At 43.6% G+C, this 25727-nt stretch overlaps 1 protein-coding gene across 3 annotated transcripts in view; it reads right to left on the reverse strand.

Moving 5' to 3' along the window:
* The window catches only part of sdk1a (sidekick cell adhesion molecule 1a), an 892584-nt gene that overhangs the window by 220663 nt on the left and 646194 nt on the right, over window positions 1-25727 (reverse strand). For all 3 annotated transcript variants that reach the window (XM_070901293.1, XM_070901295.1, XM_070901292.1), the window contains 3 exons: window positions 9735-9837; window positions 6927-7103; window positions 5339-5475 (listed from right to left, as the gene is read on the reverse strand). In XM_070901293.1, the coding sequence (XP_070757394.1) occupies window positions 5339-5475; window positions 6927-7103; window positions 9735-9837 (417 nt within the window). The remainder of the gene's footprint in view (window positions 1-5338; window positions 5476-6926; window positions 7104-9734; window positions 9838-25727) is intronic.

The following is a 25727-nucleotide window of genomic DNA, read 5'->3' on the forward strand; positions in this document are numbered from 1 at the left end:
GCTTCGAGCTGAGCTGCAGTGCTTGAGGCAGGCCTTCATTCTCTTCGTGGCTGGTCGCGAAGAAGCAGCACCGGACAGACCCGAGGCCATTCGGCCATGAGATATCAGCGACGTCAGTGGCTGGCCGGCAGCCGAAGAATCAGCAGCGGACCGACGTGAGGCCATTCGGCCATGAGATAGCAGCGGCGTCAGTGGCTGGCCGGCAGCCGAAGAATCAACACCTGACACACGCAGCTCTTTATGGTGCTTGAGGCCATTCGGCCACGCTTTAGGGGCGGCGTCAGTGGCTCGACGGCAGCCGAAGATACAGCAGCAGCCTTCGAGCTGTGAGGGGGACTGAGGCCATTTGGACAGGGAGAGGCAGCCACATAGACAGATTTATACTTAAATTTGCAGAATGGGTGCTGCATTGTCAACACCAAGTATTATGCAATGGTTTGCCATCTTTGTTCTTGGTGGACGTTGATCCATTGCAAAGTTGAATTGGCACTCTTATTTCTCCAAACACACAGTCCTTAATTTGCATGCACCAATGCAGCACCGGTTCTGCAAGTTTAGCAGTGAAAAGCTGAACTCACTGATTTCAGCAGGTGATTTATTCAGCAGTGCTGCTAAAAGCACTCCCTCACACACAGAAATATCAAAAAAAATTAAATTACAAGCCTTTGCAGGGGTCCAAGAAACAAATCTTCACTTTTTCTGCAGTATTTTAAAAAATGGCCGAGTGCCAATGTTTGTGTGAGACTGCGCGCACGCTCCAACGCGCACGCGCAGGGTTGCCGGCACCACGAAGGCTAATTTAAATTATACCCGCCCCATGCTACTTAGAAAATTGGCGCGAGTGTTAGGCTCCGCCCCCTGCTGCGAAGAGCGCGCCGCGCCAAGCAGACATCGAGTTATCGGACTTTTTTTTAGGCGCCGTTTTCGGCGCGAAAAACAGGCACCCAGCTCGGAGGTGCGCCGTTTTCGCCACGGCACGAAACTTGGGGCCTATATAGCAGCATTCTATAGACAGAGCTAATCAATTCCACAACCTAAGGATCAGATCAAAGTTCTGCCACATTCAGTTGTGAATAGTGCACAATTAAACAATTAAGGGGAGGAGGTGTCTCAATGAACATTCCCATTCTCAACGATGGCGGAGACCAGCACGAGTGAAGAATACAAGGCTGAAGTGAGTTTGCAACCACCTTCAGCCAGAAAATTCATCTCGGCCTCTTCCTGAGGTGCCCAACATCACAGATGCCAGTCAACAACCAATTTGATTCACTCTATGTGATATCAAGAAATGGTTGAGTGCACTAGATACAGCAAAGGCTACGGGCCCTGACAACATCCTGGCTGTAGAGCTGGAGATTTGTCCTCCAGAGCTAGCCATGCATCCAGCCAAGCTGTTCCAGTACAGCTAGAACACTAGCAACTACCTGACGAAGTGGAAAATTGCCCAGGTATGTCCTGTCATTAAAAGCCAATCTGGCAATTACAGTCCTGTCAGTCTACATTCAATTATCAACAAAGCAATGGAAGGCGTCATCGACAGTGCTATCAAGTGGCACTCATTAATAACCTGCTGACTGATTGGGTTTCGCTTCGACCATTCGGTATCCCATCCACCACTGCAAACATTCACTCCCTCCACCACTGGAGCAACGTCGCTTGGTATACAGCAGTGTCAGCACCAGCCTCGCGGGTCGTGAACCAGGTTGACATTCGCTCACGGGGTGGAAATGAAAGGGGTGGTGGGTAGCGCCCTGTGCTGCCATTTTGCAGGTCTGGCCGACTCACCCGTCGGCCCCTTCTTTCACGTGGTCCAGGCTGTGATCATGTAGCCCGGCACTCCGTTTGGATGCCACGCTGCCCAGTAGACGCCATCAGAGGCGGAGTGTGCAGCGGCCCTCCCCTTCAACAGAAGAGGAGGGGTGTTGAAACGCATCATCGCTACGCTAAGCTCCACCTTCGTGTGAGGGGCGGTAACCACAATTTTGCGGCCAGAGCGGGACTTACGCACCGGGTGCAGGAAGTCCTGCCCCGACTCGGTTACCGCCACCAAATGGGGTGCTGGGGAATTTCACCCTCAATTTGTCTATGCTGTTGCTTTGCTAGAGCAATCCAAAACTAATCCCACTGCTCTGCTCTCTCTACATGGCCCTGCAACTTTCACATTTCCCATAAAAGGTGCAATGGTTCCTGCCTCAACTACTCCCTGTGCCAAAGGATTTCCTGCTCTTACAGCTCTTTAAAGTAAAGATAGTCAGTGGAATGAAAACCTCTGTTAACTGGCGATCTTATGATAAATTACTACTCAGTTGGCTGCAGTCTAATATGTGAGACGAATATTACTGCCTAGACTTCACTGGACACTGATGCTGTGATTTACTATTGTCATTCTAACATCTCTCAGGTCAGCTCAATGTGCCTGTGGATAAATATTACTGGCCACATAAACTGGATGCCCCAGCTTCCTTTGAATCTTGGTATACAGGCACAATGCATGGTTGTGCATATGATGCATGGGCACCATGACACATGCACACAGTGGATATGTTTCAAGATTCCAATAAACAAAGGGTGAATGGAAGTATAACCAAATTAGAACCATCAGAGATGCATCAGTAAAGTTGACTTTGTAAGTATAACGGCGCTGCTACACAAAAAAATTTAGTATAAAATATTACTATACTCTCCTAAAATGGCGATACCTGTAGTGATTTTAAGCACATACTTCACATTTATTTACAATCTCTGCACTAGAATATTATACCGTGTATTTTATTGAGCGCCCTGATGCATCAATGCTACTCTACTATAACTTCTGCACATCAGTTATCCTTATAAATATGTAATATATACTGACTTGCATTGCGTTTCTGTTAAGTTATCCTCGGGCCTTCATGACAATATGCTTTAAAAGCTGAAGGAGTTTGTTCTGGTTAAATGTGCTTAATGAAAATCAAAGTGGTTTGGTTATTACCATGATAATGGAACTGCTCCCCATTGTAATAATAAAAAATATTTCCAGAGCTCCCCTGATGATTCAGCAAGCTTATCAAGTGAATAGCTGAGCCATACAGACCATGAAAGTGCCAAGTTTGATCTCAGCAGGATGGCAGTAGCAGTACAACAATTGGTCTCAGCTCCCCTGGTTAGGGACCGTAATATTAGCCACGGTTAGTACTTCAGGGGATTTCACAGTTGAACCTGATGCTGTTTGCAACCGACATCCATGCACATTTCAAGCAAGAGTTTCTGTATAGCAATTAGGGGTAGTATAAATGAACTCATTAAGTTTCTCTGGAGTTTAGAAGAATGAGAGGTGATTGCATTGAAAGATGCAAGATTCTTAGAGGGCTTTACAGGGTAGAAGCTGAGAGGTTGTTTTCCCTCGCTAGAGAGTCCAGAACTAGGGGGCATAGTCTCAGAATAAGGGGTTGGCCATTTAGGACCGAGATGAAGATAAATTTCTTCACTCAGAGGGCTGTGAATCTTTGGAATTCTCTACCTAGAGGGCTGTGAATGCTCAGTTGTTGAGTTCAATAGATTTTTGGACTCTAAGGGAATCAATAGATATGGAGATCAGGCAGGAAGGTGGAGTTGAGGTCGAAGATCAGCTATGATCTTATTGAATGGTGGAGCAGGCTCGAGGGGCCGTATGGCCTACTTCTGCTCCTATTTCTTTCTAATGTTCCTAAGTTGAATAGTCTGCCAGCAGTCACTGTCTAGGCTCAGAGATGAATAATGGCCACAGGATCAAAGGGCATTGGCTACCCGTGAAATAATCTGTCAAATAATTAATAGCTTCAGGAGTGGAGGGCGGAAAATCAACTAGAACGTGAAAAGGGCAGTACAGGAAAGTTGGAAAGATTGACAGAAAAATGTCACTTTGGTTTTTTTCTATTTAAAAAAGAAATCAGCATAATCTACATCTGCAGTTTGCTCTGAATCAAACTATACATAGAAACATAGAAAATAGGTGCAGGAGTAGGCCATTCGGTCCTTCTAGCCTGCACCGCCATTCAATGAGTTCATGGCTGAACTATGGCTCTGATACAAACTATGTGTTATGCTGCTGTCACTACGGCACAAACACTGTCAACCGGAGGCTGCAGCAAAGGTTGCATTATCTATTTCACAACTCTAACAGGCTTAAAGAGGGAGTTCAAAATAAGTATGATAAATTTTTTTTTTGCGTTACGAAGCCTGACAAAATATGAATTAATGAACACAGCTGACATTGCAAGCTTGCTGAAGCACCTTAGGTTAATGATCATCTGTACAGGTACTAGTTCATCTCTTGCAAGCAGTCAGTCTCAGCAAATCCTTCAAGCCAGCACCCCTTCTCCACCCATGTTGTCATCAGCTAAACACATTATCGAATAGAGATAAACAGATAAAAGTCATGCTGCTAACAGTAAACACTAATTCTTTTTAATGATTTTATTTTAAAAGTGGGCCTGATGGCAAAGCTTCCAATTTGACAATGAGCAACACTTTACTAAACAGTGAGACAGCCAAGATATTGGTTAGTACTTAAATCATTTTGTATTATTTTAAAATGTTAATACTGCAGCGAGATAGTTTGTTACATTTTAACATCAGGAATTTCTGCTTTGAAAAGGCGACTGGGAGCTGTGAAATAAAGCATGCTACATCTGAGATAGCGCTGCAAGGTGCAACAGTTTTGCAATGTATGAAACCTATAATAGCCATATTGTCTGTTCAACACTAGAAAAAAAAAGATACGACATGAATAGATTTTGATTTTCATAGTGATTTTAATTGGGTGATTTTATTGGATGGGAACAAACTCTTTAAAAATTAAAACCAAATGTATATTTTCTAATTAATTTCAAACTGTATACGATTAGTGTCATATAACTGAAGTTCACTGCAAGGAGCAAAGATGAAACACCATCAAGTTAAACTATGCAGTAATTTGAAATCAAAAGAAACTCGGTTCAAAAAGCCGGAGAGAATGATTTGCTCTTTGTCAATAAATTTTAAAGGAGAAGAGAAAAGGAATGTATGGGAAAATGCTTTCAATATAAAATACCGTGGTGAACTAGTATCAAAGCAGTCATTGCCTAGTAGGGTAAATTCAATTTTTAATGTCCCCTCTCAGATGCACAAACCCTACTACAATGGAATTCAAATTCATCAGAATTATTTAGTTAACACGAACTATGGCTTCTGTCAGTAAGAAATTCCGCAGTCATTGCTAATTGACATCCTTTTTCATGCAAGGTGCTCATCAAAAGACCAGTTTGCCAGTGACATTTTATAAAACATTGTCAGTACAGTTGAAAACATAGCTAAACACAGCACTGCAAGTAGCACTCACTGTTTTCAGACAACTCTACGCTGTAGTGCAGGATGGGGCTGTTTCCATCAAAGGGCCGTGTCCATGATAAATCCACTGCCCGGCTGCTTGAAGAGTTGAAACTTGCCTGCAGGTTCCTGGGTGGGTGAGGAAGTTCACTAAACAAAAACGGGGAAAGTTATTAACCACAGACCTGTCAATCTACCACGGCATTGCACAGGTCAACACGAAGCCTGGTCTTCAGGTGAACTGGGGTTAGAGGTCAGGGGTTGATTGAACTAGGGTGCACAGAGGTAATTCAGTCATACGTTCTGTTCGCATTTTTATAGAACACTTTGATCTTGTATTATTATTTATAGTTAAATAGCAAAGCTTGGGCAGTTTGGGAAGCAGAGAAGTAGAAAATATAGTAGCGATTTTTAATTTCTGGAGCAGATGTGTAATCGGCAGAACGACCCACCCGCCTGTGGATGCTGGCCTCAGGCCTGAGCCCACCAAGGGATGCTGTGAATGACCTGGCAGCAGGCGGGTGCCTTGTTTTGAGAGCCGAGGATGAGCTTAAGAATTCCAGCTGCTCCAGGATCCACCAAAAATAAAATTTCAAGTTTCCAGGGCTGTTTTTTTTTTTGAGTAGTCACCAGTGGTCTCTTTAAGGACTGTTGGTTAGGCCGTTCAATACATGGGACAAATTGGTGAAGCACACTCACCCATTTATCTGTCTACCTGAAAACTGCATCAGGTGGAGCATGGGCATGAATGGGGAAGTAGAGGTGAGATCACCGCCCCCCACTGCCGATTTTCAATTGCTGACTGCTTGTTTTTTCAGATGAGAAACAGGTAACCGGCAGCTCAAAAATTGCTCCCAAGGCATTTCTCTGCAGTACAGGCTGAGCAGCCGAGAGAGTATAATTATGACAAGTTTAGGTAGGGGTTTTCCATTATAAATGTGGACATCAGAATTTATTGTGGAAATATAAAAATAAAGACAGAATATATGAATTTAAAATGGGGACTGAATTATGTCTGCGTGCCCTGGTCTAATTATTCCCCAACCTGTAACTCTTCACATGAAGACCATGTTTGATCTTGTCAGTGGTATTACACACTGGAAGTAAACTAGAACTATAGACAGATATATGGAAATCCTGACAATTACTTATAAATATCAATTGAAACCTCAAACCAGTGAAACACAATATAGGTAATGTGCCAGACAGGACTGCCTGTCATAATTCTAATGCTCTAAAAATGCTGTAGATTTACTCACACTGCACTCATACATAATAAATACCCCAAGCCTAGAACATGTTTGATATTCCTCTGCCTGCTACTTTCACAGGAGAGCTTAACCATTTATTTTAAATGAGTTAACACCTCTGTTAAAGATTTAATTTGAATGTTTTAAGCACCTGTACATTAACAGTTGCATAGCAAGTATATGTTTTGAATATACTTTGTGCCAAAATAATTTTTGCTGCCAAATTTGATTGTTATTCACTATGACTACCTGTAAACTGTACTCAGGATTATGGCAGAAATTCAATGTAAAACCATTGGGAAATTTGTTGTCCAGCTTGATGGGAAAAATTAAATCTTGTTGCATACTCACATGACTTCCAGGCGGGCAATTCTGAAGTCATTCCCTCCCAAGGACAGAACCTCACAGGTGTAGTCGCCAATATCACCTGACCAAGTTTGACTAATGTGAAGCGAGCCATTTTGCCCAGTGGTAATTCTGGGTACAGTATTTGCATTAATAATATTTCCATCCTTCTTCCAGACAAACCTAGAGAAATAACAGACACTTTTAAGGCTCAGCAATAGCAACACCAATCATGCAACCGAGTGACACTTTGGGGGGCGGGGGGGGGGGAATTTTAACCCGCAAATGCAGGTGGGAAGTAACAATGTAATAAATCTCAAACCTGAACCCAACCCACCTCAAACGCCCCCACTTTTTAACATTCTAATGGAGGCAGGATGGGTGGCGGGCAGACAAGTGGCCATCCCGATCCCAGGAGGCGGGTTGCTCATTTAAATATTTTTGTGATGGACTGAGATGCTTCTTGACAGCTTGGAGACACCATTTCCGTGCCTTACCATTCCCCGCCATTGGTTGGCGTTTTCCGATTAGAGACAGAGGCAGACATTCACTGAAGCCAGCAAGCCACATAGAACCAGCTCTCCATTTTGTTATGAAAATCTTTAACATTGTTAGTTATAAATTAGACCTCGATTTACGTGGCCCCTCCAGAACCACAGTTAGGTAAGTAATCTCTCCTTATCCAATAGTTCTTGAATTATTGTATTTTATCTTTGATGTACAGTAAGAGATAAGTAAGTTCTCTTTATTGCTGCTTTATTCGATTGTCCCTTGGTTGTACCATAAAAATTCTAGAGTCTGTCTTTGTTTCTGTTTGCAATTCACACTACATTTATTAAAGGATTTGGATTCTGAAGCTCTGATCTTTAGCCATATTTCTTGGTGTGGTGTTGAAGCTAGCTGGAGTACCAGAGTTATCGTTCACCGTACGCTACACTCTGACTGAACCAGTACAATTTTAATGAGGCCACGCGCCTCAGATTTTTTTTCTCTTTTCCAGCTTTAATGCTTGTAGGCCAGGAGGCGCTCCCCCTGCTCCATACCATGCTGTATCCACCCTCGCCATCGCTACCCCAAGCAGCACGAAACCTACCTGCTCTTGGGTTGTGACCTCTTCTGCAGCGTTCCCCGCCTGAAGCGGAGCCAAGGCTGTCATTTAGGTTGGCTTCCGGGCGGGGAACCTGTTTAAAAAAAACCTGCACGCCGTTATCCTGACCTGAACTTCTCCCCCGCACCCACATTCCCACCCCCCCCTTTGGAAATCCTGCCCCAGTAAAGATCGGGGCCTTTATCTCATCCACAATTATAGTCTAAGAATGGATTCAACTTTATGGATACAAAACCATGTTTCAATAGATGTAGATTATTGCAAAATAAAATATGCCAAAAATAGTACATATATATTAAGAGGGCCAATACCGCGGTTTGTAACATAAACAAGCTTTGACAATACACAAGGACGACAGGGCACGCAAGTGATCAGGAATCCTGAATCTACTGCTTGTGTGAGAAGTGTCAATGAGAAGGTTTAGTGGCCAGGGATGCTTCCCTCTATTTTGCATCAGTGTTGAATAGATTGAAATTGAAGGGAAGTTTGCCACTGCTTCAGATGTTATTGAAAGTAGTAATAAAACTGCATGAGCATAAGAATGTAAGAAATAGGAACAGGAGTAGGCCATACAACTCCTCGAGCCTGCTCCGCCATTCAATAAGATCATGGCTGATCTGATCATGGACTCAGCTCCACTTCCCCGCCCGCTCCCCATAACCCCTTATTCCCTTATCATTTAAGAAACTGTCTATTTCAGTCTTAAATTTATTCAATGTCCCAGCTTCCACAGCTCTCTGAGGCAGCAAATTCCACAGATTTACAACCCTCAGAGAAGAAATTTCTCCTCATCTCAGTTTTAAATGGGCGGCCCCTTATTCTAAAATCATGCCGTCTAGTTCTAGTCTCCCCTATCAGTGGAAACATCCTCTCTGCATCCACCTTGTCAAGCCTCCTCATAATCTTTTACGTTTCGATAAGATCACCTCTCATTCCTCTGAATTCCAGTGAGTAGAGGCCCAACCTCCTCAACTTTTCCTCATAAGTCAACCCCGGAATCAATCTAGTGAACCTTCTCTGAACTGCCTCCAAAGCAAGTATATCTTTTCGTAAATATGGAAACCAGTATTCCAGGTATGGCCTCACCAATACCTTATATAGTTGTAGTAAGATGTCCCTGCTTTTATACGCCATCCCCTTTGCAATAAAGGCCAAGATACCCTTGGCCTTCCTGATCACTTGCTGTACCTGCATGCTATCCTTTCGTGTTTCATGCACAAGTACCCCCAGGTCCCGCTGTACTGCGGCACTTTGCAGTAAGTCGAAGACATCTGGGTTCAGCATTTGGTCTGTTACTAGTTCCAGACAAACCTACTGGTATTCATTGGCAATAGACCAATTGCAGAATTCAGAATTGAGCAATAACAATTTGCATTTATATAGTACTTATAATGTAGAAAAATATTCCAAGGCGCTTCACAGAGGCATAATCAAAAAACTGGTACCGAAGGGGATATTAGAAGCTTGTAATTCATGCTGAAAAAAGTACCCGAGCCATAAAGTAGCTAGACTAGATGTGTCCTTTTCTGTTAGCGACAAAATTCTGTGTATGTAAAGCACGCAAGGGATATACTAACAATGAATAGCCATCAAACAAACAACAGGAGTATGTTTGATCTTGTTGTGTGCAGCTTTTCACCGGCGATACAAACCTAACTATTTGGAATGATTATTTTAATTGTAGATTTTGTACCAGACTAACTCACTGGATTGTGACTCTGGGGTCATGAGTTGCTCCACATATTAGTACGGCTGTTGTTCCTTTGATTACGCTGCGGTCCTCGGGTGGAACAGAGATGAAGGTGCGGGCTAGGAGAAACATAAGAAAGTTAGCATCCATAAGTTATCCATGCTGCACTAACATTTTATTGAGCTCAGCTATTTATTTTACCACCTCATTATGGCAGAGAGAACACCTCCTGATTTCCAGCTTTACTGTAAGGAATGTTTTCAATACTGCTTTTAGATTCTGAATACCAGGCATTAATTCAGCATTCTTTGCAATGCACTGACTCGAATGCAATTCTGATGAAATGACAATTGCCTTGGACTAATGTATAGGTAACTGGATAATTCCACAAGATATGTGAATTTCAGATGCTTTCAAAATCTAAGTTACAGAACACCTGTGCTGTATTCGCATGCTGATCTAAAGGATCCATTCACCTTCCGGGCCACAGTGACCGATTAAGTCAAATTCCATTTTTATTGTATTGAATTTCAAGATTTTTACTGGGATTTAAAAATAATTGTTCCGGGATATGGGCATCGCTGGCAATGCCAGCATTTATTGCCCATCCTTAATTGCCCTCGAGAAGGTACTGTGGTGAGCTACCTTCTTGAACCGCTGCAATCCTTGTGGTGAAGGTACTCCTATAGTGCTGTTAGGGAGAGAGTTCCAGGATTTTGTCCCAGCGACGATGAAGAAATGGCGATATATTTCTAAGTCAGGATGGTGTGTGACTTGGACGGAAACTTGCAGGTGATGGTACTCCCACGTGCCTGCTGCCCTTTGTCCTTCTAGGTGGTAGAGGTCGCGAGTTTGGCAGGTGCTGCCGAAGAAGCCTTGGCGAATTGCTGCAGTGCATCTTGTTGATGGTACACACTGCAGCCATGGTGGTGGATGGGGGACCAATCAAGTGGGCTGCTTTGTCCTGGATGGTGTCGAGCTACTTAAGTGTTATTAGAGCTGCACTCATCCAGGCAAGTATTCCATCACACTCCTGACTTGTGCCTTGTAGATGGTGGAAAGGTTTTGGCGAGTCAGAAGGTGAGACACTCGCCGCAGAATACCCAGCTTCTGACCCGCTCTTATTGCCACAGTATTTATGTGGCTGGTCCAATTAAGTTTCTGGTCAATGGTGACCCCCAGGTTGTTTATGATGGTAACGCCGATAAATATAAATGGGACGTAGTTAGACTCGGTCAAACGCTGCCTTGATGTCAAGGGCAGTCACTCTCACCTCACCTCTGAAATTCAGTTATTTTGTCCATGTTTGGACCAAGGCTGTAATGAGGTCTGGAGCCGAGTGGAACCCAAACTGAGCATCAGTGAGCAGGTTATTGGTGAGTAAATGCCGCTTGATAGCACTGTCGACGACAGCTTCCATCACTTCGCTGATGATTGAGAGTAGACTGATGGGGCGGTAATTAGCCGGATTTGATTTGTCCTGCTTTTTGTGGACAGGACATACCTGGGCAGTTTTCCACATTGCCAGTGTTGTAGCTGCATTGGAACATCTTGGCTAGAGGCACAGCTCGTTCTGGAGCATAAGTCTTCAGCACGACAGCCGAGATGTAGTCGGGGCTCATAGGCTTCGCTGTTTCCATTGCGCACAGCCGCTTCTTGATATCATGTGGCGTGAATCGAATTGGCTGAAGACTGGCTTGTGTGATGGTGGGGATCTCTGGAGGAGGCCGATATGGATCATCCACTCGACATTTCTGGCTGAAGATGGTTGTAAACGCTTCAGCCTTGTCTTTTGCATTTGTGTGCTGGGCTCTGCCATATTGAGGCTGGGGCTATTCATGGAGCCTCCTCCTCCCGTTAGTTGTTTAATGGTCCACCACCATTCATGACTGGATTTGACAGGACAGCAGCGCTTTGATCTAATCTGTTAATTGTGGGATTGCTTAGCTCTGTTTATAGCATGCTGCTTAACATGCACGTAGTCCTATGTTGCAGCTTCCCCAGTTTGGTACCTCATTTTTAGGTATGCCTGGTGCTGCTCCTGGCATGCACTTCCTCATTGAACTAGGTTTGGTCCCCTGGCTTGATGGTAATGGTAGTATGAGGGATATGCTGGACCATGAGGTTACAGATAGACAATACAATTCTGCTGCTGCCCCACACCTCATGGATGTCCAGTTTTGAGCTGCTAGATCTGTTCAGAATCTATCCCATTTAGCACAGTGGTAGTACCACACAACACGATGGAGGGTTTCTTCAGTGTGAAGACAGGACTTCATCTCCACAATGACTGTGTGGTGATCACTGCTACCAATGCTGTCATGGACAGATGCATCTGCGACAGGTAGACTGGTGAAGACGAGGTCAAGTAGGTTTTTCCCCTCGTGTTGGTTCTCTCATCACCAGTCTGGCAGCTATGTTTTTCAAGATTCTGCCAGCTTGCTCAGTAGTGGTGCTACTCTTGGTGATGGACATTTAAGTCCACCAACCAGAGTACATTCTGTGCCCTTGCTACCTTCAGTGCTTCTTCCAAATGGTGTTCAACATGGAGGAATACTGATTCATCAGCTGAGGGAGGGCAGTAGGTGGCAATCAGCATGAGGTTTCCTTGCCCATGTTTGACCTGAAGCCATGAGACTTCATGGAATCCGGAGTCAATGTTGAGGACTCTCAGGGCCACTCCCTCCTGACTGGATACCATTGTGCCGCCACCTTGTTTGGGTCTGTCCTGCCTGTGGGACAGGACATACCCAGGGATGGTAATGAAGGAGTCTGGGACATTGGCTGAAACATATGATTCTGTAAGTATGCCAATGTCAGGCTGTTGCTTGACTGATCTGTGGGACAGCTTTCCCAATTTTGGCACAAGTCCCCAGATGTTAGTGAGGAGGATTTTGCAGGGTCGACTGGGTTGGGTGAGCCGTTGTCGTTCCGTAGCCGATGTCGAGATCGATGCCGGGTGGTCCGTCCGATTTTATTCTTCTTATTGTTTTCTGTAGCGGTTTGTTGCAACTGAGTGGCTTGCTCGGCCATTTCAGAGAGCAGTTGAGAGTCAACCACATTGCTGTGGGTCTGGAGTCACATACTGGCCAGACCGGATAAGAACAGCAGATTTTCTTCCCTAAAGGACATTAATGAACTAGATGAGTTTTTACGACAATCCGGTAGTTTCATGGTCACCATTACTGACAGATTTATTCCAGATTTATTTTAATTAAATGAATTTAAATTCTCCAGCTGTCGTGGTGGTATTTGAGCTAACGTCTCCAGATTATTAGTCCAGGCCTCTGGATTACTAATCCAGTAATTTAACCACTATGCTACCTTTCACTTCATTTCACAATACTCATTCTTAATTAGTCATTGGCATTAGAACAATGCTGATTAATTTCTCTATCAATAACACTTGAACATTTATATAACTTATTTGTGCTCATCATTCTTTTGGTATAGATGCCATTTCTAAGAGCTCAGTAAAACAACAAAGGCGGCCAAGGGAAAAGCCCTGGTTTTCCCAAAATATGGTAAGTTATTCCCGTGTACTTTGAAGGACATTAGACTTTCAGTGCTACTGTTTAACTTACAATAGTCTGGAAAGTAGCTTTAAAATCCAGACCTACTTTAAGGAACTTAAATAATAAATATATTCTATTAGAGAACGTGCGGTTGTCAAACACAAGCCTTGTATATGTGAAAGATAATTATAATTTATTAGTGGCACACATTTGTTTGAATGCAAACCACAGGTTACACATGCTGAAACCACTTTCACAAGTGCCAACCATTTAGTCAATTTACTGCATAATTGTTTTATCAATTACATGCTGACATTGTACAATATATTAGTAGAACCAACACAAAGCCTATTCCATGAAATGTGGTTATTTCCATTGATATTATCACTAGAAATCAAACTTACTGTATGAATTGGGCTGAATGGCCCACTTCTGTTCCTATGTTAAGTTACCTTTTGAAAAAAACAGCTGGATTAATACAAATGGCACCCTTCCCACCTCCATACCCACCATAATCTCATTCAAATTGACACTCTGCTCATCTCCATACCCACCAGAAGCTCAATGAATTGGATACCATCTCATTTAAAATGGCACTCTGGCTCATTTGATAAACATTCCTCCTGCTCCACAGTTGATACCAATCAGTTGTTTGGAAATGTAAATTAGCCTGGTGATCCCTAATGAAAATTAAATTTATCATGCAACCAGGTTAAGACTGAACCAATAGAAAGGGGTTGAAGTGACTTACTGAAAGTATTGATGCCTAATACGTGGACGTAAAAGATCTTTGGCACTATTTCACAGAAGAGCAGGCGAGTTATCAACATCACGAGAGATTATCTGGTCATTATCACATTGCTGTTTGTGGGAGCTTTTCTTAAGTCTCCACACAACTTTGACCTATTAAAAAGGTTCCTAAAGAATGCTCCCTCCTGAAATATTAGCTTTATTCTCTTTCGGGTGCTGAGTGAAGCAGGATTTTGTTTTAATCTAGCAACACCACTCGAAACCTGAGGCTGGTAGGAGATGTGTGAGGGTGGGCCGTCCCTGAATCGGTTTCTCTCCCTATAAGGAGATAGCTGACCTCCCATGCCAGCAAGGTTGGGATACAACATACAGCCTCACCCAAGTTTCATTTTATATAAAACATAAAAATCTACAATTGTAAAACAATAAGTAAAAAGTAATCTAATAAAGCAAGAGTGAAAAATGTCTTAATATTTTAAAATAATAAAACTCTAGATAAAGTGGACTCTGAAATATTTGATGTGGTTGGAAGTCATCACACTAAACCAAATGTATTACGGGGTTCTTGGCCCCCATCCAATGGATGCTCAGTTCCCCAAGGTTTGCTTTGTTAATTAATTTTTCTCTCGTGTGTGACTTTCATTCATCTTTCACTCATTACTCTCTTTTAATCATAGCAGTGACTCCTGGCTGTTCCCTCAAGTGCCACTTGTTTGCTTTCTATTGACCTGATGCCATAACTATGTGCCATATTTCAACAGATGGTATAAAAGAGAATACTTGCCTGCCTGTATGGAGAAGGAACCAATCAGTGTTGTTTTGCATGTGTGTAAAATTCTCATTACACAGACCCTCAATTTGTTTGATGTGCCTTTGTTTTTTATTCAAATACAGTACCTTAATGTTTAATAATGTTCCCTGGCTATGTTTGGTTTTTATTGTCTCTTCTTATTGTGGAGAGCAAAATTCTATATTAGTTGTTTAAAACAAATGGCAAGTTGAAAGACAACCTTATTTACATTTTTCATATACTATTCTCTGGTTGCTATATGTTGTGCACCTAGCAGAATTAGAAGTAGCGAGCGTACTGTTTCAGGAGTCACTTCCACAAATTATATTACATATCGAAGTCCCATTCCAGCTACCAGCAACAAGATAGTAATCAAAGTACATCAACCCCGAAACATCAACAAAGCATTGCTTCCATGGTACTTTGCTAGTGTTACACTAACCGTAATAAGTAGAAGTGCTGTATGACACACTGATGAGTAATAGGTATATTTAATATAACACAGGTTGTAACTTATTACAATATACATATATACTATTCCTTGAACTTAGGGCAAAGTTAATTTTACGTAAGAATGTAAAAAATACGAGCTATATCCTTCAATCCGAGAAAACTAGGACTCCCTGTAGTAAAAAGGAAATATCGAATGCTGCTGTAACAGCCAGGTGACTATTTGCAGTTTACTTGTGGTCAGCAAAATGTGGCTCTGCTCCCTGCATTTCTCTTGAATTTGACATGCGGTGAAGATCATGTTCATCGTGTCACTTAGTGGGCGGAATACGCATTGCGACTCTGGGAGGAGCTCCTCAGCCACTGGGAGAAGGATTGAGGAGGATTCTTGCAATTACATCGAAGGATTGATCACGCTCGATCAGCTCTGATAGACGGCCACATCGTCCGCATACCCGATATTAGACTCTAAAACAAACGCTCTACTCAGAGCTCCGACACGGCAAGCGAATCCCAGGTGGGCAGAGGAAATGCTTCAAGGACACCCTTAAAGCCTCCTTCATAAAGTGCAACATCCCCACCAACACCTGGGAATCCTTGACCCAAGACTGCTAAAAGTGGAGGAGAAGCATTCGGGAAGGCGCCGAACACTTCGAGTCTCTTAGTCAGGAGCAAGCAGAAGTAAAGCGCAAAGAGCGGAAGGAGCTCAAGACAACCCAAGCACCCCAGCCACTCGTCCCTTCAATCGCCGTCTGCCCCATCTGTGACAGAATTGGACTCAGTCACCTGAGAACTCATAATTAGTGTGGAAGCAAGTCATCCTCGACTCCAAGGGACTGCCCAAGAAGGAGCTGCTTTATTTCACATTAAGGTGAACAGACACTTATAGTCAGCTGTGGCTCAGTGGGTAGCACATTCGCCTCTGAATCAGAAGGTTGTGGGTTCAAGTCCCACTCCAGAGACTTAAGCACATAAATCTAGGCTTACACTCCAGTGCAGTGATGAGGGAGTGCTGCACTGTTGGAGGTGGCACCTTTCGGATGAGACGTTAAACCGAGGCCCCGTCCGCCTCCTCAGGTGGATGTTAAAGATCCCATGGCACTATTTCGAAGAAGAGCAGGGGAGTTATCCCCGGTGTCCTGGCTAATGTTTATCCCTCAGTTAACATAACAAAAACAGATTATCTGGTCATTAACACATTGTTGTTTGTGGCAGTTTGCTGTGTGCAAATTGGCTGCCCACATTACAACAGTGGCTACACTTCAAAAATTACATTGGCTGTAAAGCGCTTTGAGACTTCTGGTGGTCGTGAAAGGCACTATATAAATGCAAGTATGTCTTTCCTTAAACAAACTCAGTTTATGCTATCTGTACAATTTACTTTTGCGTAATAATGTGAAATGAAGAACATGCCATGGTATCCCCAAATCAGTAGGTTGTCTTATTTAATTTGAATATGTTGGATTTTAATTATTTCTACCATTTTTACGCTCTTTGCTTCACTGAAAGCCCTCCTGGGTTTCTCTTTAACAAGCCTGATGCTTTTTTAGCTGTCATTTCAAAACGCCTGCCTGCAACTTGATCTCAGCTCGCTCTATTTGCAGTCAATACAATGGATGTGAGGTGCTTGCAATTGCCAAGACAGTCTAATTAATTGAATATTATTTACAGTGTATGGGAAGGAACTTGATATTTCATTGGCATCTGAACTATCTATTGTCAGTCTCTTTTTAAAACTTGTCTGAATACACTAAGAATTCACACTTAAATGCATAATCTGTTGGTTTCAACAAGGCTCATTTGCATTTTTCATGTCTTCAGGATTAGTGCCCTCAACCTAAATATTCATTCAACAGCAATTTTATAACGGATGTGATGCTATACCTATTCCCGATGATACTGGCCACTATTACACATTTGTTACTGGCATTTTGCTCAATGCCAACAGCAGTTTCTGGGCCAGAGTTGCTTAATTAGGCAATTAACTGTGACAGATACATGGCCACATTGAGCAGTATTTTGCATTAGGCTATTCACAGTTGGCACAACAGGTTTGCTCCATTGTCTTCACAATACATTGATGCAAAACCAACAATCCTTCTTCCATTCTACTGCATCAGCTCCAAACTCATTATCGCTCTAAAGCTAATCTATGTATTCTCCCCTATAAGGCTTGTTGCCTTCATGAGATTCACCTCTGGCACCCTTTTTCTTCATTTACTTAACTACTATTCTTTAGCCCAATGCATCATGGCATCATGAACAAAATAAAGTGCCTTTTTTCATGTACTGCTCCCTCATCTTTCAAAACTGTCATTTCCCCTCCTTCTAAAAGCCCACGCTTGATGCCTCAGTCCTCTTCAACTACCACCCCATCTCGAACCTCCCTTTCCTTCATAAGGCTCAGAACATTTTGTACTCACTTCTCCCACCGCTCCATCTTTGAATCTGTTCAGTCTGGCTTCTGCCCGACCCACCATAGTTAAAGTCATCAACAATATTCCTTGAGATTACTAATGTGGCACTTTATCCTACTCTGTCCTTCCTGACTTCTCCATGGTATTTAACACAGTTGACCATTCCGTTCTCTTTCACGGCACTGCCTTGCATGGTTTCACTCCTCTCCTATTCCTACTCAGCAAAGGCATCTCCCCACAATTATATCTGGAGTCCGCAAACACTCCAGTCCCACTTTAAAAAAAACTGGCTTTAGTAAAAGTGACCACAAAGCTGTCGGATAGTCGTAAAAATTCAACCGGTTTATTAATGTCCTTTAGGGAAGGAAACATTATAATGCTTGCCTTATATACGACTCCAGTCCCACATCAGAATAGTTGATTCTTAACTGCCCTCTAGTAAGCCACTCAGTTGCATCAAACTGCTACAAAGAATATTAGAATGCAGTGGTTCAAGAAGAAACACTAATGTCCTCTGATGGCAAATATGGATTAGAAATGAACAAAAAGATCATATTTTTAAGAACACGAGTGTACCAAAAATAAGAGCGAGGTGGGTGAAGTGTGTATGAAAATATGTAAATTGTCTTTTTACAATAAATTTTCCCTGATTTACAAAGGTGACTGTAATTTTCAGTGCCTGGTGAAGCCTATTTATTTTTTCCAATACTGCTTTTGTGATACAATGAATGGTACCCAATGATTACCCTGAGTTTTGATAGTTCTTTCTTCTCATCACTGGCATTACAGCAACCAGAAGTAAACAGGAACATAGAACTGATAAATGCCATAGTAAGCCAAATAAATGAAATTTGTGCTCGAGGGCAAATCTGTAGGATTGCAAACAGCCTATATTAAATCAGGTTTCCAGTCCTAACAAAGTGCTTGTACAGCTTTTAAAAAAAATGCATATATATTTTCACAGTGGGGCAGTCAACATTACAGAAGTGAACTAGCAGAAGTTTCTGTCTGTGCCTGAAACAACACAAAATATTACATCGAGTTATATCAGGTCTACAGCACAGAAACAGGCCATTCAACCCGACAGGTCTATGCAGGTGTTTATGCTCCACACAAGCTTCCTCTCATCTGCCTTCATTTAAACCTATCAGCATATCCTTCTATGACTTTCTCCCTCGTACTTATCTAGCTTCCCCTTAAATGCATCTATACTATTTGCCTCAACCACTCCTTGTGGCAGCGAGGTCCACATTCTTAACATTTTTTGGGTAAAGAAGTTTCTCTTGAAATCCCTATTGGATTTATTAGTGACTATCTTATATTTATGACCTCTAATTTTGGGTTACCCCACAAGTGGAAATATTTTCTCCACATCTACTTTACCAAAGCCTTTCAATATTTAAAAACCTCTATCAGATTATCACTCAGCCTCCTCTTTTCGAGAGCAACAAGCCCCAGCCTGTTCAGTCTATCCAGATAGGTATAACCTCTCAGTTCTGGTATCAGCCTTGTAAATCTTGTTTGCACCTTTTCCAAAGCCTCTATATCCTTTTTATAGTATGGAGACCAGAATTGTGCACAATACACTATGTGGTCTTAGTAAAATTCTACACAAGTTTATCATGACATCCCTGCTTTTCAATTCTATCCCTCGAGAAATGAACCCCAGCGTGATCTCTGTGGCAAGAAGTTTGCCTTTTTTGACGTTCAATTGACTGCAGTCCTGTGAGTAGGAGATTCCTATGGCGATACTGCAGTGACATCAACAAGCTGTCTGAGCAGTCGATCATATTGAAGAATTCTCAGACAGGAAATCAGGAAATGAGAAGTTGCTTTTATCCGGACTTTATAACATTTTAGAGAGCGAAATAAAGATTGGGACTTTCACATGGGGATAAGGTAGAAGCTGAAATATCATGAACAAACATCAACATTTTTTTAAAGTTTAAAAAAATTATAATTTTTATCATAATGGAGAAATTTGACAGTTCGCCGTCATTACCCACCACAAATTCCACGCCAATAATTTTTGGATGTCAGTTGCACTCTCATCTCAAAGTCAATGTATTCTCCAAGACTTCAAAGCATGCAATTAAACTGACACTCCTGTGCAGTGCTGAGGGAATGCTGCATTGTCAAAGGTACTGTTCTTTAGACAACACGTTAAACAGATGCCAATCTGCCTGTTCTGTGGCTTCGGTGAATGTTAACAATCCCTTCAATTCAAAGAAGAGTAGGGAATTTTTCCGGTGTCCCATTCAACATTCCTCTCAGCCAATCGTAAAAAAATCTACTAGTCATTCATCCAATTGCTGTTTGTGGGATCAGTGTGTAAATTAGCTGCCACATTTGTCAACATAAAAACACTCAATTCATTTTCAAATAATTCACTGTATATGAGGCACTTTAAAGCATTTTGGCGAGGTGTTTTATGGGGCTATGTAAATCGGTCTGTCTTGTTATAATTCTTCCCTCTTCCTGGCAAATGTGCGAAGACTGTTCACAACCCTGGTTTCGTACTTAACCCCGAAATGAGCTTCCGACCACATATTGGCTGTTATGTTCAGAATAACTCCACAAGACTGTATACTGTAAGCTCAAATTGTTGTGACCTTGGTCTCTTTAATGTAACTCCAGAGTGAAGAAGCAGCATGGTAGACTGCCTTTTATACCTGCTTGCTCGGTGTGTGCAGGTGACCTTGGGTCCCCCACAGGTGAGCCCCCTGGTGGCAAGTCTTACACATTAGTAAAGTTTACATACATAACATCACTCCCACCCTCCCGCCCCCCCCTCCCCCCTCAAGTCTTAGATACAACTTATTTACAAGTTGAGGTGATCGGGGCTCTACCTTCCCGGGTTGATCGCCTGAGTTGAAGTCCTGGCAAGGGTGAGTTGGTCAGATCATTGCTGCACTGCAGCGTGGCTGGCCTGATCGGACTGTTGGGCATGGTGGGTTCATCCTCGTGGTTGACCGCGAGGTCGATTGCTGGTTGGGTATATGTTGGTGGATCAATGATAGTAATGTCCTCGTCAAACTGTTCTTGGTTGTCAGTGAATCGCAGTTTGGTCTGATCCAAATGCTTTCTGCACGTTTGTCCATTCAAAAGTTTGACAACAAACATTCTATTCCCCTCCTTGGCTAAAACAGTGCCAGCAACCCATTTGGGACCATGACCATAATTAAGAACAAACACAGGGTTATTAACCTCAATGTCACGCGATACAGCCGCGCAATCGTTATGCCGGTGACGCCAGGTTTCTACATGATCACTGAATCCGGGTGGACTAAGAAAAGCCTGGTTTTGAGTGCTCTCTTCATTAACAATTCTGCAGGGGAACACCAGTAAGTGAGTGGGGTCGCATCCGGTAGCTTAGCAGAATCCGAGATAACCGAGTCTGCAGGGAACCGTCCGTCACGCGTTTCAAGCTCTGCTTGATAGTTTGGACTGCCCGTTCCACTTGACCATTGGATGTGGGCTTAAACGGGGCAGACCTGACATGCTTGATGCCATTGCGGGTCATGAACTCGTTGAATTCCGAGCTGGTGAAACATGGTCCATTGTCACTAACAAGGACGTCAGACATGGGTGGCGAACATGGCCCGGAGGCTTTCAATGGTGGCAGTGGACGTACATGATGACATTATAATACATTCAATCCATTTTGAGTAAGCATCCACTGCTACTAGGAATATCTTTCCTAGAAAGGGGCCAGCGAAATCTACGTGGACCCTAGACCATGGTTTGGAAGGCCATGACCACAGACTTAGTGGGGCCTCCCTTGGTGCACTGCTCAACTGTGAGCAAGTGTTACATTGGTGTACGCATGACTCCAATTCTGAGTCAATGCCGGGCCACCAAACGTGCAACCTGGCGATAGCCTTCATCATGACTATGCCTGGGTGGGTACTGTGTAGGTCACGTATAAACGTTTCTCTGCCTTTTTTTGGCAAAACTACGCAATTCCCCCATAGGAGACAATCCGAATGGATGGACATTTCATCCTTGCGTCGGTAAAATGGCTTAATTTCGTCTTGCATTTCCCCAGGAATCGCCGACCAGCTCCCATTAAGGACGTAGCTTTTAACTAGTGATAGCACAGGGTCATGGCAAGTCCAGGTCCTGATCTGGCAAGCCGTGACGGGTGACCCCTCGATCTCAAAAGCATCCATTACAAGAAGCAAGTCTGTGGGTTGCGCCATTTCCACCCCGGTGGTGGGCAACAGTAACCGACAGTTCTCAGTGCCTGTCTGTGGCAGATTACAGAGTCATACACAGATAATGTTAGTGCCCATCTTTGGATGCGGGACGAAGCATTGATGTTAATATCTTTCCTTTCTGAGAACAGTGAAATGAGCGGTTTGTGGTCGGTTTAGAGCTCGAACCGGAGACCAAATAGGTATTGATGCATTTTCTTAACCCTGTACACGCATGCTAACGCTTCTTTCTCAACCATACTGTAGGCTCTTTCAGCCTTGAATAAACTTCTGGACGCATATGCAACTGGTTGCAGTTTGCCTGACACATTGGCTTGCTGTAACATACAACCGGCCCCATACAAAGATGCATCACAAGCTAGTACTAAATGTTTACATGGGTCATACAATACAAGTAACTTGTTAGAACATAGCAGGTTTCTGGCCTTATTAAAGGCCGTCTCTTGAGATTTATCCCAAACCCAGTCGGCACTCTTGCGTAGCAATAAATGTAAGGGTTCCAGCAAAGTGCTCAACCCTGGTAGAAAGTTACCAAAATAGTTGAGGAGTACCAGGAACGAACGCAGCTCCATCACATTCTGTGGTCTGAGTGCATTCTTGATGGCCTCCGTCTTGGAGTCCGTGGGTCTGATGCCGTCCGCCGCAATTTTTCTCCCCAGAAATTCGACCTCCGGCGCCAGGAAAACACACTTGGAGCATTTCAGCCTGAGTCCCACTCTGTCCAGTTGCTTTAGAACCTCTTCGAGGTTGTGCAAATGTTCGGTGGTGTTGCAACCAGCGATCAGGATGTTGTCTTGAAACACCACAGTGCGTGGAACCGATTTTAGCAGACTCTCCATGTTCCTCCAGAAGATGGCCACAGCCGAGCGAATCCCAAAAGGGCATCTGTGGTATACGAACAGTCCTTTGTGCGTGTTGATGCACATTAATTTTTCCGAAGGTTCAGCCAGCTCCTGTGTCATGTAAACAGAGGTTAGATCCAATTTGGTGAACGACTTCTCCCCAGCTAGCGTTGCGAACAGGTCATCCGCTTGATCGTTACCTTGTAGTCCCTGCAGATTTCGACCGTCCCATCGCTTTTCAACACTGGAACAATTGGACTGGCCCACTCGTTGAACTCGACTGGCGATATGATCCCCTCTCGTTGTGGTCTGTCTAACTCGATCTTGACTTTCTCTCGCATCGTGTATGGAACCGCTCGGGCCTTGTGATGAACAGGTCGTGCATCAGGGACTAGATGGATCTGCACTTTGGCGCCTATGAAGTTGCCGATGCCTGACTCAAATAACGACGGGAATTTGTTTAGCACTTGGGCACACGAGACGTCATCCACCGAAAACAGTGCTTTGATGTCGTCCAAGTTCCATCGGATCTTTCCTAGCCAGCTTCTGCTGAACAGCATTGGGCCGTCCCCTGTAACAATCCATAGTGATAAATCATGCACAGTTCCATCGTACTGCCAATGACTGGTATGAGGCTCTTTGGTGTAAGTGCGCAGCTTGGTGTGAATAGGGCTTAGTTTTAGCCTTTGTGCCTTGTTGCCCTACAGTTTGTCAAAAGCCTTCTGGCTCATAATTGACTGACTCGTCCCCGTGTCCAATTCCATGGAAACTGGAATGCCATTTGACTTTCAACATTATCAGAGGGTTTTTGGTGGTGAAGGTGTGTACTCTATACACTTCCTCTTCAGCCTCGGGTTGAGTTGCCTTCCTGACTCGTTCAGCGTGATCCGCACCGTATCGGTCATCTTCTTCCGACTCTGCCACGTGGTGAGTCGCAGCACTCTTGCACATCCGCTGGAGGTGCCTCAATATTCCGCAGCCTTTGCACATGTAGTGCTTGAATTGACATTGATGGGCCCAATGATTACCCCCGCAGCGCCAACATGATGTTTATGGATTTGCATTCACGCCCCACAGCGGACTCTGAGTAATCCTAGGTCTGGCCTCTGCAGGCGTGTAGACCCTGCCATGTACAGTTCTGCCTGCTGATGCCGTTATTTTATGCACAGTACTTTCCGATGAGCTTCGATGCTGCAAAGCTATCTGTTTAGTGTTATCATTCGTGGACATGAAAGCCTGGGCTATCGTGATGGCCTTGCTCAGGTCTAGGGATTCGGCAGACAGCAGTTTGCGAAGAATGACCTCGTGGCCGATTCCAAGCACGAAAAAGTTCCCCCAAAAATCCAGCAAATATGCACGTTCCGCAAGGCGTCTTAGGTCGGTGACATAGTTCGCCACATTCTGGCCCTCTGAGCGATTGTGCGTGTAAAAGCAATACCTAGCCATTAAGATGCTCTCCTTCGGCTTGAGGTGTTCCCGAACCAGCGTGCATAGCTCTGCATATGTCTTCTCCATTGGTTTCATCGGTGCTAGCAGATTTTTGATGAGGCCATATATCGTAGACCCACAAACGGTGAGGAGAATCGCCCTGCGCTTGACCGCAGTCTCTTCCGTATCCAGCTCGTTGGCCACGAAGTACTGATCAAGACGCTCAACGAAGGTTTCCCAATCATCACCCGCAACAAATCTCTCAAGAATACCAATGGCAGCCACAACCGCGTGAAAGTTCGTGATCTGTTACTCGTCGCCAATTGTTATGGTCAGAATAACTCCACAAGACTGTATATTGTAAGCTCAAACTGTTGTGACCTTGGTCTCTTTAATGTAACTCCAGAGTGAGGAAGCAGCATGGTAGACTGCCTTTTATACTTGCTTGCCCGGAGTGTGCAGGTGACCCTTGGGTCTCCCACAGGTGCATCTCCTGGTGGCAAATCTTACACACTAGTAAAGTTTACATACATAACATTGGCGGCATCATTAACGCTGCCTATTTCCACCTCTGTAACATCGCCAACTCTGCCCTGCCTCACCTCATCTGCTGTTGAAACCCTCATCCTTGCCTTTGTTACCTCTAGACTTGACTATTCCAATGCACTATTGACCTGCCCCCTATCTGCCACCCCCCATAAACTTGGTCATCCAAAACTCGGCCATCCGTGTCTTAACACGCACAAAGTCCTGCTCACCCATTACCTCTGTGCTTTCTGATCTTAATTGGCTCCTGGTTAAGCAATGATTCGATTTAAATATTTTCATTTTTGTTTTCAAATCCCTTCAGGGCCTCGCCCCTCCCTATCTCTGTAATCTTTTCCAGCCCTATATCCAATATATCTGTGCTCCTCCAATTCTGGTCTCAAGCATCCCCGATTTTAACCTTTCCACCATTGGCAGCAGTGCTTTCAGCTGCCAAGACCCTAAGCCCTGGAATTTCCTCCCTAAACATCTTTGTCTCCCTTTCCTCCTGAAAATGCTCCTTAAAACCTACCTCTGTGACCAAGCTTTTGCTTATCTGCCCTAATATCCTCTTATGTGGTGCAATGTAAAATTTTGTTTGATAACACACCTGTGAAGTGCCTTGGGATGTCTTACTACGTTAAAGGCACTATACAAATACAAGTTGTTGTTGAGACTCAAAGCAATCTCAACTCTTCATTATGATCACAACTGATGCATAGGGATGTTACTGATAATGAAACAGGCCCACTCCAAAGTTTTACAGCTCTGTAAATAATTTACTTACTCAGTGCTGTGTGATGACTATGGACTACAGTTTTTTTGGTGCTGAATTTTAAACAGCTAAACTGCTGGGAGGCTGTTGAAAGAATTAAGCTGATCCACCTGCCACTCGCTGACATTTTCTCCCAGTGGGTTCCTTCTGTGACACGACAGCTCCATCGGGGCTAATTAGCTCATATTAAGGGGGAAAGTGCTTCTTGCATTTAGAACATATATACACCAAGAGGATTTTTTTTTTAAATCAGGAAAAAAAAACAAATAGAAGTAAAAGAGATGGAAAGTAACTATGGTT

Source organism: Pristiophorus japonicus, chromosome 15, assembly GCF_044704955.1.
Source record: "Pristiophorus japonicus isolate sPriJap1 chromosome 15, sPriJap1.hap1, whole genome shotgun sequence".
Classification (NCBI taxonomy): Eukaryota; Metazoa; Chordata; class Chondrichthyes; family Pristiophoridae; genus Pristiophorus; species Pristiophorus japonicus.